We start from the raw sequence: 16294 nt of genomic DNA on the forward strand, positions 1-16294 counted from the left end.
CAAGTCATCATTACCGCCGGTTGATCCGTTTCTAGTCAGATAGACCAGCGTGCGTTTCATTCTGTAGAGATGAACTGAAACACTATCAGCTGCTCACAGAGCCTCCAACATGGCCGCCACAGAGCGAGTTACAGCACTAAATGTGGAGACTGTAACATTTGTGATAAGGACCCATGTGGCTAAATAAAATGTAATATAGGGTGCAGTATATGACGAACATGAACCCGATGGCCGTAATGTATCTAATATACGTCCTGTAGCCTTAATGCATCTGAGACTGTGCAGTACGCTGCTGCTGTCGAGTCACATTGCATCAGAGAATCTTCACTGCTTATTGTTTCACTTACTGAGTGTGTGTCTGTCTGTTATCTCATGGAGCGGTGTGTCTCTGTGTGTGTATACGGGTCACGGTAATGCTAACGTAGAGTCCAGCATGTTTGTGTGTGTGTGTGTGTGTGTGTGTGTGTGTGTGGATGACATTACTAAAAAGAGTCGACATGTTACACAGCAGTGGAGGCTTTAGACCCTCCAGCATCACACACACACACACACAGCCTCTCAGCTTGGCTCTGTGCCCGTATGCATGACAAGACCTCTGGGACCCCCTAAACACACACATACATACACACATGCACCCCCACCCCCACCCACCCAAACTCGGCAGCCCGGCGCCTAATAGCGCCCAACATCTTCCCCTGACGTGGCCGTGTGTGTGTGTGTGTGTGTGTGTGTGTGTGCGTGCGGCAGAAAGAACACTGCGACCTAAAAACCCAGCTCACTGAGAGCGACTGCACGCCGAACAGAAGGCTCATCCAAGTGTAAACACACACACACACACACACACACATACACACTGTAAAGCACATAGGGACAAGTGTGAACACACACACACACACACACACACACAAGGCACGTGGGCACATAGACACACACTCACTTTGAAACACACACACACAGCAGATGCAGACATGTACACACACAAGTTGACACACTTGAATTGAAGAAGAATGGAGATGTACACACACTGTTTATACGTGTGTGCGTGTGTGTGTGTGCGTGTGTGTGTGTGTGTGCGTGTGTGTGTGTGTGTGTGTGCAAAGTCCTCTTCCACCTCTTCGCCGGCCGATATTACAGGTGAGGAACCAGAAATGTTGGCTCACTACAAATATTATTTAAAATGTTTCTTTAGCAACACGTTTCTTATTGAGGAGATTCAGATCATGTGATGTGAACTTAACCATCTCCATGACAACTGAGCAAACTGAGCGAAAAAAGCTGTGTCATGTGGTTGAAGGCTGCAGAAAAAGCCAGTCCTCTAAGTGGACCTCGAGTTAAGATTTTCTTTTCATACTGAGGGTTTTTTTGCTGACATCTGGTGTTTTACAAGCATATTGAACATTTATAATCGATGAGCTGATACTTAAAGGGTGGGTTCACAGTTTTTCAAGTCTGTTAAAACAGAAGTCAGGTGCCCACATGAACACTGAAACAGGTGCTGCGATTAAGGCGATTTCATTCTAAGTGATGAGGGACAAAATCCACTGTCCTCTCTCAAAAACAAAAACACATTCCAAAGTTTTGAAAGTTTAAAGAAGTAGGTCCGCAATTTTGAGAAATACACTTATCACTTATCTTGAGTGCGCATGCGCCAACGTGCATGCTGTCTGTTGCGGTAGCTCCGTCTATTTTTAAAGAGTTTCCCCTCGGGGATCAATAAAGTATTTCTGATTCTGATTATTGACTTTCTTGCTGAGTTAGACTACTGCTAGCAGCCAGTTAGTTTAGCTTAGCATAAAAACTGCAAAGATAACCAAATCCGCCTACCAGCACCTCTAAAGCTCACTAGTTAGCACGTTATTTCTCGTTAGTTTAATCTGTAAAAAAACAGACGTGTAAAAACAATTTGCAGACTTGAAAAATGCTTATTTTGATTTAGTGAATTTTGTATCTGTATTTCCTGAATCATGAGTATTCGCAGACTTCAGAGGGGAAGTGTAAAAGAAAAACTAGGTTTGCTGTATATATGTGAAGACAAAGTCAGTGATAAATGAAATGCCCCGTTAAAGCTGCTATCAATATTTTTTTATATTAACAATGGATCATGTGACTACTTGTGTGTGCACGTGGGGGTCACGCGTAGTGACGAACCCACACATAATTATCACCAAATCTGCCGTTTCTACTGAGCTTTTCAGCGCCTTCCAGCTTATTGTTTCAGTTTCACGGCCCACAACTTTACTGAACTCGAGCCGCTCAGCAGCAGACAGCAGACGGACGCAGTCAGAGAGCAGCTGGTGGACATAGCGGAGCATCTAGCTGCCAAAGAGCCAGATGTTTCCCTCAGCAGCTGCTGGAGACCAAACACAGAGCTGACAGAGAGTGATTATTGGACTTGTGTTCGCCAGAAAGCCTTATCTTAAATTGCAGTAAACTGAATAATTTTGAGGTTTGGACTGTTGTTTGTACAAAGCAGTACTTTTGATGCTTTAAGCACATTTTCCTGATAATACTTTTGTACTTTTACTTAAATAACATTTTTAATGCAGGACTTTTATTTGTAATGGGAGTGTTTTTTACAGTTTGGTATTGGTGCTTTTACTTAAGTAAAGCATCTGAATACTTCCTCCACCGCTGCATCTACCTTTCACAGCTCTTTGTGGTCATCTCTGTGCCAGCCTGTTGTTTTAGTCTTCCTTCATCTGACATTGAAGATTGACATGACACATACACCGATGCACACTCAAACACAGGCGGGTCTAACAGGAAGTTAGAGTACATCACCACGCTCTTGTAAAAGGCCAGTGTGTGTGTGTATTTGGGGCTCTGAAAGCGAGGTGTGTGTGCATCTATACATCTATTTGTGTAACATTACATTCTGTCTCTCTCTGCCGTTCTTTTGATTTCGTCCCTGCTGATGATGTACAGGCTTGTTTGCTGGGATGCAGGTTGGCTGTGTGTGTGTGTGTGTGTGTGTGTGTGTGTGTGATGAGGCGTGCTGTATGTACTTGTTGTTCCGGTACGTTCTGACCTCCTGGCTTCTGCTCGGGATCAGCGTCCTTCAGGATTCAGACTGACGAGCCGTTAACTGAAGTCTGATTCTTATTTTCCATGAATCTCTGAGTCTCTCACTGGCTCTGAGCTGTTGTGCGTGCTGTACATAAACTATTTACTATAGATGGAGCGCAGGGTACTACATACAGTCTCATTTGCAAATCAAAGCACTGCAGTATGCATATATCGCCATTTTACATCAGCGTCTGCCATGTCTAATATATGATGCATTTATATACATACAGCATCTGTTATATTGTTTAGAAAAATGTCTTCTGACCAAGTTATTTCTTCGGCGACGACACATCTCAACGAAGCCTGATTCGGCAGTTTTAATGTTTGAGGCCGTTGTTTCATTTGGCTGCATACTACAAAACTTTGACTCACTATATTTGCCTGCTAACATTACACAGACAAATTTGTATGTTAGCAGAGTGTAGTCACAGAGTAGTTTACCCCAAGGAAGCTTCCTGTTAATGAAACATTTAATAAGCAGTAGCGCATGACTTGTGCATGATTGTTAGCCGTGCTAGCAGCGTGGCTCTAGGGATGGCTGTCCTCCACTGCTTTGCTCCGACTGAAATATCTCAAATGTTGGCTGAATTGCCATGAAATTTTGCACAAACATTCGTGGTCTCGAGAGGATGAATCCTAATGATTTTGGTCGTCCTCTAGCTTTTCCTCTTGCACCGCCATGAAATTGATATTTTTAAATTGATAGTTTTTTATAACATACCTCAACAACTGATGGATTGATGTTGAAATCTGACTCGCACATTCGTGGTCCCTCAGAGGATTAAGTGTAATACCTTTGCTCTTGTTTTGATTTTCAAAGAAGCTGCACAGCGGTTCCATAGGTGAAGCAGGAAATCCCACAACACTGTGCGACATTGAATTAATGATTTTGTTTCGATATCTGCTAAATCAATACACTCAGCAGCAATATTCCCTCAGAAGATACTGAGTTGTGTTCACCACTGAAGGATAAACCGGTAGAACGTTCTGCTATGAGTTGTATAAGAGCTAGCAGCTACAAATCCGAAAATAACGTGAATTTTAATTTAAAAAGTGTTATTATTATTATTATTAATAAACGTGCATATTTACAATCAGATATTTTAATTCAACAAATACTGAACGTGCAATTGTGTGAAATTTAATGGTTTTAAAAGATCAATGATCTTGCAGGTATCAAGATCTGGGTGGGAAAAATTACAATTAAGTTAAGAAAAATAGTGTGTTATCTGAGTTTTTCTTTACCATGTAGCGGTGTGTCAGCAGGTTTATGGTGTCTGAAATCTGTTTTGTCAGCTGGAGATGTCTGTGATAGAGGACATGAGAGCGTTTGATTAGTGAAAACTGTGTGATGGGTGTAACCGAAGGGAGGAGAGTTAAACATCGTCAGTCTGTGTGCGTATGTGTGTTTGTTTGTGCTACTTTTTTTGGGTCTCTGAGTGTTGACGATCGAGGGGACGACCACCTCAGGATCTCTGCTAAACTACAGCTTTTTGGTTTTCGCCTGAAGATGAGTTAGGGGTGTGTGTGTGTGTGTGTGTGTGTGTGTGTGTGTGTGTGTGTGTGTGTGTCTACAGGTTATGCAGAAGTCAAGGTTAAAGCCATCAGGACGGAGCAGGAACAAATCATGACTCAGCCGCATTAGAACATGACTCAGCTCTGCTCGTCGCATCATCAACATTTCCGCTGCTGTTTCTGTGACTGAAGCCTGCATGTCTTTATTTCATCTGTAAGTTTGTAAAGGTCGGATTATCTCAGTCTCTGTTTTGTTAAAGCTGCATTCATTGTTTTTTTGGCAAGTGTAAAAAACGACAATCGCCATTTTAAGGGGGGTTATGTGCTGGACAGTTTCTTGGTTGGGACCAGTTGCCAGGCAACCAGCAGACCAACCAGAAGGTTACTGGTCGTGACCTAAAAATAGTCCTGCACATAACCCCCTGTAAAACGGTGAGCTTCATATCTACAGTACAGACATGAGAGTGGTATCGATCTTCTCAGCTAACTCTGGGCAAAACAGTAAAAGAAGCGTATTTCTCAAAAAGTCGAACTTTTTAAAACTCTGTTTGTAGGAGAGCCCAGTTTCCAGGAAGTGTTTCAGCCAGTGTGTGAATGGCCTGCAATTACCAGGCACACTCATGCTTTGTTTCTGAGTGTACTCGTGTGTTTTTAAATGAAATGAAAGCTCTGTATGTCCGTGTGTGTTTCAGAGCCCGTTAAGGGTACCGGAAACTCGAAATCATGAATTTGTAGCTAAATATGTGCTAATTACATTTGTGGTTTGGCAATCGGCTCTTAGAAATGTCATCAATAGCAGTTCCTGTTGACACTGTACAGACAGCAGTCACCTGGATTCCTCTGACACTGAAGGCACTGATTACACTGAGACAAGATCTGAAGTGTAAGGATCTTCTTAATGATTTCTAAATGGATTTCTGAACGATGGACAGCGGAGATCCTGACACCAGTGTAAAGAGTGAATTTATGACGTCTGTGTGTTTAGATTTGGGGGTGTTTTTCATCTCTGTTCAGAGTGCATTATCTGTGCGTATCCGAATAATGTGATATGTATTGATCTTATGCAGCAATCGTTTTGTTTGTTCCATTTGCGGTTTTGTCATTTAACGTCTCTATTGCTGGCCATAGTAAACTTAAGTCAAAAGTCTTGGTACTGATTGGTTCAGACAGCCTATTATACATTTCTCAAAGCTGGGTAGACACGTCCACATTTCTGAGGGGGCCATATGACCTGACACCCCCTCATCCACCAACGATATCAGATTAAAAAAGACAATCTTTGGCTCAGTCACCTCTGATGTTAACTAGCTTACAACTAGCTTACCAAGTGTTGCAGCAGTACATTAGCTTGATGTTTCTATGGTGAAAAATTGCAAGAGCACTGACGCTTAACTCAGTACAATGATGCAGGTTATTGTTAAAACTTAACTTACTAACATTTGTAGTTGCCACAAACGATCACTAAACCTGCTGATTTTTGCTTTGTTGATCTGGAAGCCGATTTATAAATATGAATTAAAATACAACTTTTCACCCAATGGTGTAATATGTAATATCATTTGGAATGATAAGCCCATTATATAGAAAATCTGGACTGTGTGAAATAGTGTAACTAACCAGATGAGTCTCCTCTGTGTTTTGGATGAAGAAATATTGTATCAACACACGTTTTGAACGTCTACTCAGACAGCTTGTTCTGTCATGACATCATATTGTTCTAAACTCAATAAAACACAAATACCAACACATTTAGAGCAGTCTAGAGAGTCTGTGTTTGTCAGACTGCTGTAGAAGAAAGTCTCTCGTGTTCTTCCAGCTCTGTCAGTCCTTCACGCTGTACGTTAGCTTAGAAGACTGCTCAGATATTTACTGAACTGTGAGGTGAGCACAAGCAGCAGATGGCAATTTACACAACGCAACACATCCCCACTTCCGGTGCGGACAGGAAAGGAAAAGACAGAAGTCGGAGCACTCAAACGCACCGCTACGGGTCTCTCACATCAAAACAATAACAAAAGACGCAGTTTGATGGCGTCGTGAAGTAGCGTGGGATCATGGGAGTTGTTGTCTTCAGTGTTAAACAACCACCATTGCCGATGGAAATCTATCTGACGTGACTCAGGCAGAAATCGTGCTCACAGACGACGCGTTAAAGTTTCATTCACGTTACGTTTAGTCACGTTCGCCGACTTCCTTCTTCAGTCTCTGACGCACCCCGTGTTTCCCCAGACGTTATAGCAGCTAGAGGGGGTAAAGGGGATATGACGCCATCGATGAAACGCACCGTTACCTTGAATAAAATTCCGTATTTCCCTGGGTTTGAACATTGTTGGAAACATTTGGGATAATGTAAGTACACAACTCAACTAAATATATAACAAGGGTCTAGTAGTTTTTAGACATTTTAATGCGGAAATGTTATATAATATACCTTTAATTGTTGCTGAAACACATAAGGTCAATTCGGGTACACCCCTACCACAGACCAACGAGCCAATCATCAACAAGGGCCGCAGGCCATGATGCTTCAAACTTCGAGAGGCACGCAGCGTGTTCTGCAGACGGACACAGTGTGGAAGCAGAAATGTGAGCAGTGCGTTGGATTTCCAGCCTCTCTAGCTCCTGGTGTTTGTTTTGACACTCACTCAGATTAGAACACTGTTACATTACAGTGTGTGTGTGTGTGTGTGGTTTGTCATGCTCCAAATGGTGTGTGAGCGGGGGGGGGGTGTGAGAGTCTGTGCGTGTTTGCCCTAATTGTTGAATGTTTTCAGTGTGTGTGTGTGTGTGTGTGTGTGGAGATTACAGTGTGTTCTGTGGTATTAAAGGGCTTATAGAGGGACGTGGTGGTCTGATCACCGGGTATTTTCCTAGATGGTCTGGACACATACACACACACACACACACGTACATACAGTATATAGAATATATAGACACACAATCAGATTCACAACTTCGCCTTTATTTCCTCACATATTCACACACACCGACACACACATGTGCTTGACAAAATACATTCTCTACCCAAACCAGGAGAGACAGGTGGGATGATTGCATCTAAGGTCCCTGACTGAAAGCTAAATCTAACCTTAACCCTAAAACCAAATTTGAACCCTCGAACAGCTTTTGACTACTGCAACTACTTAACATTTCATTTAATAAAAACTTTTCAAAATGTTCGCACTTTTTTTGTCACATTCTAAAAATGGCCTTACTTTCTAAAAATTTCTAATTTTCCAGAAATGTAATTTATTAAAAAAAAATGTTTCAGATTCCTAAAATATCCTCGCTCTAAAGGTCATCCAAGAGTGCGCACACACACTGGTCCAGCTGTTATTACAGGGTGGGTCTGACTTAGGCTACCTTCGGGGACACAATTCAGACTAAAGACCAGTTAACTGGGGACTGCTTGTCCTAAAAAAAGCCGAGTCCCCAATTGGGAAAAAGCTGATTTTCGGGTCAGTGGTTAAGGTTAGGGTTAGGAGCAGTGTCCAGGAAATTAATGTAAGTCTATGTATTGTCCCTAAAAGTGACATAAGTAAACGTGTGTGTGTGTGAGTGTGTGTGTGTGACAACAGAGTCAACCTGCTGTATTCAGTGATGTCTGACTGACATCTAGTGGACAATTCTAGTATTGAACATGTTTCAGATTTTTAACTGGCTCATATTTCCACACATTTTCTCCAGCATTTCTGTGAGCTATGAAAACATTTCACTCACTAACTTCATTACTGAGATCTGACGTCAACTCTGGCACAACTGGTTAGTTAGCTGAAAACTTGGAGCATTTATTGTTGGGGCTGCAAGTAACGATTCTTTCCATCATCGATTAATCTGACAGGTTTTTTTTTTTCAATCAACCAACTGATTGTTTAGTCTATAATACTGAAGAAAATGTGAAAAATGTCCGTTGCAAGTTCTGAGAGCATAAGGTGACAGATTGAGATGTGTTGTTTGTTTCGACCAGAGATATTCAGTTTACAAAGATAAAAAAACTGAGAAACTAAGTGAATTGTTACATTTGAGGATCTGGAACCAGGGAATCTTTTTTTTCTTGATTGAACTGAAACTATTAATCGATTATCAAAATGGTTACCAAGCAATAAATTAATTTTCTTTCATCGCCTGATCAATTGATTAACTGTTTTATTTTTCACCCATTCTTTCACTAGAAGGGAAATGATGTAGAATTACTTAATAGTATCGGCCAAACAATTTACAGATGTTATTAATATTGACCAAAGTTAGAATTTTTTTAGTTATTAAATTATAACGTTATGTTTGCGTTATGTTAACGGCTTCGTCTGCTACGATAAATGTAGCTACTTTTACCACTTTGTTCCTGGGAGAGGAAATAGTAGCTGTGAAAATGACTTTAATTACTTCATTGATCCATCAATGAATTTGGAGACTTGGTTGTTCGGGGCAATGCGTACTTTCTTCTGGTTCTTTTTCTACTCGTCTTTTGTGTTTTGTTTTGTTTTTGGATACGTTGCAGTGCTATATTTTCCTGACACAATGTCACAGCTTTTAATACTGTAAAAACTCGTGTTATTGGTGTATTGTGTTGACGTACTTCCTCCCTGTTTGGAGTCCCACAGAACTGCTCTTTGTGTAAAAAGTCATCATAATTGCAAAATCAACCTTTCTTTTAAATGTTTTTAAATGTTAAATGCCTTCTGAACACCCAATGTGTAGAACAAGTATTCTCTTTGCCACAATCTGGGGTTGCACATTTGACAAAATACCGAAATGACCATTAAGAATTATTACACCGAATAAGATATTTCAATGTGTCATATGTAATATGGCCTACTGTATGCAGCACAAATATATATTCATTTTGTTTGAACAAAGTAATTGAAAGACAACGAAATGTTAAGTATGTTATCCTAGACTTTAGTGTTATAAAACTCCAATAAACAGAAATCCAAATCCACTTATCTGGGATTTGGGAGGGGTAGTGCTGTGCAAGAAGTACCATCAGCATCATCTACTAGGAAATCTTTCATCAGTTCAAAATCAGGTTTATAAACAATACTTATAGAATTAGGAAAAATCATGAAGTATCAAACTGATAAAATAATGTTAAGTATGTTTTTTAAACCGTTAAAGCAGCTATAATCGATATTTTTATTAAAACAGTGTGTGTTGGTGTCTCTGGTAGTGAATTGCAGCTGAACCTGCAGCTCCGCTCGGCTCTGCGGAGCTTCATCGAGACTGTCTGCTAACAAGTTCAACGTATCAACTTAAAAGGTGTTGTGTTCAGAACTTGTTTCCACTCCAAGTGGACAAAAAGATCAGTTATTGCAGGTTTGAAGACGGCCCAGGGTCTCCAGGACACTTCAAACATTAAGGTTCAAAAAATTCCAGAGTTGACCCAAGTGTATTTGCCACCTCTGACCCAAAGCCGGCTCAACTCCTGATTCTCAGCCGGGGTCCGCACCTTTAAAAGCTTCCGAACCAGATGTGCCAGCCAAATGTGGCTCACACATAGAGCGCCGACACTGAGCCGCGATCTGCCCAACTCGGCTGGAAACCTGTGATGCACGCTGGTACATGTAGGCTCAGCCAGCAAGAGAACAATAATATCTGTCAATATAAAAAGCAACACAGGGCTTGTAGTTTTAATGGACTACAAAGACGATCAGCACAGGCTGTACGTCCTCTATGGTGATGGTGGTGAGATTTTCCTTTAAAAATCTGGAGGAATACATGACCATGTTAGTGCAGAGTGGTGAAGAGAGAGAGAGAGAGAGAGAGAGCACAGCGAGTATTCACTTGTTCTTCACCCTCCTCTTCTGTTAAAGGGACAGTTTTTGTTTTTCTCTCAGGATGTCTGAAGGTGAATCAGCAGGAACCAAACTGGTGTCGGTGGACTTTGAGATCTTCGGTTACGTTCAGGGTCTGTATGTTTAACTCTCCTCCCTCGTCTTCCTCTCTTTTCTGCTCTGCTCCGTCTCCGAGGCTGTAAAATGATCTGCTGCTGCTTAATTTAGGACCGAGCACAGCTCTGCAGCTGACAGGATCTCCCTGCGCTCTCACTTCCTGCAGCTTCAGGACAGATTATTGTTCATTTAGCAGAAAATCTAGTGAGCTGTTTGTTTTAGTCAGTGAAAATAAGAAAAGCTCAAACATTTATTATAGAAAATTCGAGATAAACAGCTAAATGAGTTTTATAAACAGGCTGTTATAATTCATCCTTGCAGTTTTTACATATTTTAAATCATTTCCTCTCTCTTTTGAATTTTGACAGGAGTCTGTTTCAGAATGGTGAGTTTCTCTGCGGCTGTTTGCTCCCATCACCACATGCTGTTTCCTGTGCCACCACTTTGCCACCAAAACTACATTTCAGTTCACTAACACCCTTTTTCCACTAGCAGAACCTAACAGCCTGTAACCTGAGGCTTCCCGTACCCCGAACCTTTAGTTACCCTGTGACGCTTCGGTACGAGGTTCTTCCTTGTGTTTCCTGTGTGTTTTAAAATGTTTACAGTAGGACCGACTGTACAAAGTCGTTTTTACGGTTTTCTTTGTTAGGCAACTGAAGTAAGACGTTGTGGGACAGACCAAGATGTGGGGTTGATTTCCTTTCAGATTTACGTTGATACACGGCACCGCTGGGGCCGACACCACGCACTGTGATACTTATTCTGATATCATATCTGTGTTCAAATATTCTTAAGTTAAGGGTTACTAGCTTTTTCTGGAGCATTCAGCTATACAACACTGCCTTCTTCACTGATGATAGCAGCTGAGCACTGAACCATCACAGACTTTCTGTATTTTTATGATTTCCCCTGCCACTGTTTTTAACATTACAGCACAGTGAATTGTGGGTAACTCCTTCGAGAGAGTCTGTAGAATTGCAGACTTACAGAAAGTGTGCAGAAAGGGTTCAAACGGCATCAAGAGAGCCCCTTTTGATTTCACAGTGGGACAGACCTGAGTCCAGAAAGGGGGACGTTAGAACAGGACTTAACTGTCCTAGCTTTTCAGACCATGCCATTCCCCACCAACAGCCGTCACTAGCTTTCCCGCCTCAGCCATCACCCGATCCCTACAGCAAAGAATATTTAGCCCTCTGCACGCTTTCTTTGTCCCTTCGTTTAGTACGTCTTCCACAGTGTTGTCAGTCACTGGTCTGTTCAGTCTCCCTGTGTCTGTATGTTTGACCTCATGTCTGCATTTATACTGCAGCCTGATGCCTCAGCCCCCCCTGCTACCGTTTGGACTGATCTCTTGCTGCAGATCACGTGTCTACTCTTTGATTCTGCGCTCAGCCGTCACAGTGTCAGTCCACACCAGTTCATACAGACACCGTTTGTCTTTATGCTCTGAGTCTGTTGCTCTAAGAACCATGTCAAATCTGGAACGTGGTGTAAGAAGACTTGTTCTGGGTTTTACTCAAAGTGATCCAGATAACTCAGAGCAGAAAACAAAAGGAAATGTATCCAGTCCAGTGTTTGTATTCAACATAACAGAAGCCCGCAATGATTAGTGTTGCTTCTTGTTAGATGGCAGAAGTTCAGGGACTTTTTCTGATGTCATTTAGTCTTGCTATGGGAAGAAGTATGTACAATATTAACCCCTTCCTGCCTCCCTGCAGTACACAGAGAAGGAGGGTCTGCGGCTCGGTCTGGTCGGCTGGGTGAAGAACACCTACAGTGGGACGGTGGTGGGACAGGTCCAGGGTCCTGCTGACATGGTGGAGGAGATGTGAGTTCACACTCTTATATTGCAGCACAAAATGACAGCATGTTTGTTTTTCTTGTTCTAATAATCTCCGCACACTGAAACAACTCACACACTGTCTCGCGTACTGCTGGTTTATTTATTTATGACGTATTTACATGTATATAATACACCCAGTGGAGATTGTGGTTTTACTTTTTTCCAACCACTAGATGGCGTTCATTGCATTCACAATGCAACAGTGCAGCCTGCGCTTCAGTTCTGTCAGAGAGCTGCAGTCTGTGCAGCTTTGCTTTTCTGTCTGTCCAAATACTTGAGGAGACAATGATGTTTTTTACAGAATGACCTGATCAGAAACCAGTTCATCAACACATCACTGCAGACTGTTGTGTGTTGACACCTCTGATAGTTACACAAACACAAATTTCCATCCCCTCACTGTCCCCTGTCTGTCTCATCCTTCACTAAATTCATGGTAATCACCAATAATCAATTATGAAACTGAAGCCGGAGCTCAGTTTGTTCTGACGTCCTCGCTGTCCAGAGGGAGTGAAGTCACCAGGGTGTGGACGTCTCATATTAGATGACATCACTGTCTCCGGGGATCTGCTGCTCTCTTACTACACACACACACACACACACACACACACACACACTTAACGTGAAGTGTGAAACAGTGATATAATTCTTGGTGTTTTCAACTCCTTGCGGCACCAGGCGGGTGGAGTTTACTGAACCAGATCTGCTTATTCCAGCTGCCACAGAAAAATAGAATAGGCTAAATGAATATTGAAAAAGCTAAAGTTGTTTTAAAAAATGATGTAAAACCTTTTCATTACAGGAAATGGACAGAGGAGACGTGTGGAGGTATATAATATTTTAGTAAATGTACTATTTGTATGATGAGTAATACTTCAAATTAAATGTGGATGTTACAGCTGTGTCAAAAGCCCCATTGGGACTGGATTTATTCCTCCAGGACAGGTGGGGTGATTTTTATGTATGTGGGGAGCAAATTTTTCACCTGCACCCCAGTAATAATTGAGGCTGTTCTCGTTCACTTTTCATAGTTATACCTACAAAAAGTGGCACCATAAGTCGTATGTAACCCACGTAATCGGAAGCCACGAGGCAGTTACATTTCTCATTAGGTGGCGACCTCTAGTGGCCTCAGACAGGATCAAAGGAGGAAGTCAGGTGAGTATAAAGAGCGTCAAAGCATGTAGGGAGGTGGGTGGATACAAACAGGACTTTCACCTGGGAGATCGGGGTTCGTGTCCCGTGTGAATCCAAAAGTCCATGTTGAGTTATTTTAAGTTACGCTTACTTGTTAAGTTACGTAGGTAAGTTACTTTACGTGACTTAGTTGACGTGATTCACTTCACGTGTCTTACGTGTTTACGTCACATGACTTACCGTGAGTTACTAACATAACTTACTTATTTTAACTGTAACCGTGAGCTTTTCCTAAACCTAACCAAGTAGTTTTGGTGCCTAAATCTAACCAAACTACGGCCGTTGCTGGTTGCTGGACATTCGAGGATTGAGAGCAAGAGCTCATCAAATGTGCTGTAATGTCAGCTACATGTAGGTGCTGCTTTGCTCTTTTGAGTCCCGTGTTTTTAGCCGATATTTGTTTACATTTTGGCAGATTGTCCCCATTAAAAGCAGCTGAATCAGCTGTCGGCAGCTCCTGTCTGCAGTGGACCCGTGGACGTACAGACATCTGTCACTGGATCACTGTGATACCAAAAAAAAAAACTTTTTCAAATTTATTTTTTTGGCGCTTTGAGCTCCACGAGCCGAGCGCCATATGGTCCCATTATATTCAAAAAATGAAAACATCTCTACGGCCGATATCTCCAAAACTCAGCAACTCACACCGAAACAACCTAGATGGATAAACAGCGCTACAGGTGAGAGGAAAAATATGTATTTTTGATTTTGGGGTGAACTGTCCCTTTAAATTCACCTCCTGCAGTGTCTCTGCCTCCCCTCCAGCTCTCCGGCGCCCCCCTGGGGAGGCTCTTGTCTTTCTCGTTTGTCTTTGTCCTGCTGAATCTCTATCACAGACCAGATCCTGTCATTTCCCGATGGTTAAAATGTTGAATTACAGACGAGCACAGTGAAGATTTCGTTCCCCACCTCCCCCCTGTGACGTGAATCCCGTCCGAATGGGGCTAAAGGTAGCCTTTGCAGTTTTTGACCACTTGTTATGTAATGTTTTTAAGGGAAGGTCCCAGTTTTGTATCTTATGCACGATGGTTTCACACTGTTCCACTGATTGCTAGTTGGTGGCAGCAACGCACCAAGAAATGCAGCGATGTGCCAACAAAGGCAGTGAAGAGAAAGACTGCTAGCTAGTCAGCATGGAGGTAAACAACGTCTGTTTCAAATGATTCAAAATATTGGCCTTGCAAAGGTTTTACGATGAAGGAAATGCGTTTATTAGGCCTCAAGGATACACACGGTGCATTTTGGTGTGAAACAGCAGATGTACCTTTAACATTTAGTTTTTTTATCCTGTCATGCTGCATTTTGTATGCCATGTCTGTGTTACATGCTATTTATAGCTTGTTTTATTTGATTTTATATTTATATTGTTTGTCTTTGCATTTCCACGCCCCATGTTGGATTGAATCTGTTTCTGGTTTTGTTCTTTTCTTTTTTGTTCTTATATTTGGTGGGATTTTGGACAATGTTCGTGTTTTTTATGGCAGAATAAAATCTAATTAAATCAATCTTAAATAAACCCCGTCTGCCTGGCACCTACAGGGAGTCAAAACCAACACTCGTTTGCTTCATTTCACTGTAGTGAAGCAAACAGCTGTATAAAGTACTTTTCCAATAAGTGTAACATTTGTTTTTATAGTTATTCATTTGTATAGAGTGTAAGTGGAGGCACACATCACCATGACATGAAGCAGAGTATTATTTTCTGTGTTGACTCCAGGAACAGAAAGGAGAGCTTGATATAATAAGAGAAAATAAGAGCTGACTTCGGCTTTGTGTTACTGTTTGGTTAAATAGCTAATATTTTATACACAGACTGATTTACCCCCTCTGTCTCTACTATTCTATTCTTTTAAGGATCTTTTTCGTGTTAACACACTCACTCTCATGTCCTTCCTGTCGACTACACTTTCACCACGACCTCACTTCCTGCCGGGCATGGGAAACAGGAAGCAGCTGTTCCTCTGGGCAGAGAAGGGGGAGTAAGAGAGGGAGGGAGGGGGGAAATAATGGATAGAGGTAAGGAGGAGACAGGGAGAGAAATACGGGAGAGATGGAAAGAAATAGGGGAAAGAAAAAGAAAGAAAGGGAGGAGGAAGAATGGAAGAGATGGGAGAAAGAGGAAGTTAGTAGATAACCAAGAAGAGTGATGGAAGTGAGAAATGGTAGTAAGAAAGGATGGTGAGAAAGAGAGAGTGAGAGCTGGTGGTGGGAGGTGAACGAGTGGGTGGTTTCCTCTGAGAAAAAAACAGTTCCCAGAGGGCCGAGCGGCTTAAAAACATGAAAACACTGAAGGGTGAAAGAAAAGAAAGAGACATGTGGAAAAACAACATGGAAGGATAAAGGAGAAAAAATCAGAGGAAAAGGGGAAGAGAGATGGATGGGTGAAGAAAGAGAGAGAAAAACAGATGTAACAGGTGTCTGACATTCACATGAGTTGGATTAGATTAATCCAGGAACGTGTGTGTGTGTGTGTGCGTGTGTGTGAACGCGCGCTCTTGAATGTCTATCTTTGTGGGAGTCTGTCCTCGCAAGTAAACAGCAGCATTACTCGTTTGTTCAGGCCTAAGATGGAAGCAAAGTGGAAGTAGCGTGGCGTTGTTATAGCGCTGCAAATCATTTTATACTTTTATAATTTAACCCCCAACTCATTTTAGAATGAGGAAGAAGATTGGCTGTTGTTTGACCGGACCATTTGGTTTTTTATGGCTGTTTTGGGCATTTTAAGCCTTTATTAGATCGCTATAGTGCAGAGATGATGGAGAGAGAGATGCAACCCCTAAAC

At 41.9% G+C, this 16294-nt stretch overlaps 1 protein-coding gene across 7 annotated transcripts in view; it reads left to right on the plus strand.

The window, feature by feature from the left end:
• The window catches only part of LOC122884273 (acylphosphatase-2-like), a 67314-nt gene that overhangs the window by 47657 nt on the left and 3363 nt on the right, over positions 1-16294 (plus strand). Inside the window, exons 1-4 of one of the 7 annotated variants that reach the window (XM_044213972.1) lie at positions 1120-1134; positions 10416-10486; positions 10838-10854; positions 12191-12300. In XM_044213972.1, coding sequence (XP_044069907.1) covers positions 10417-10486; positions 10838-10854; positions 12191-12300 — 197 coding nt within the window. In that variant the 5' untranslated portion in view covers positions 1120-1134; position 10416. Of the gene's footprint in view, positions 1-1119; positions 1135-4763; positions 4796-10415; positions 10491-10538; positions 10674-10837; positions 10855-12190; positions 12301-16294 lie in introns of those variants that run through there. The other 6 variants (XM_044213969.1, XM_044213970.1, XM_044213974.1 and 3 more) reach the window with 6 other exon arrangements.

The sequence above is a fragment of the Siniperca chuatsi genome, linkage group LG11 (assembly GCF_020085105.1).
Source record: "Siniperca chuatsi isolate FFG_IHB_CAS linkage group LG11, ASM2008510v1, whole genome shotgun sequence".
NCBI classification, from domain to species: Eukaryota; Metazoa; Chordata; class Actinopteri; order Centrarchiformes; family Sinipercidae; genus Siniperca; species Siniperca chuatsi.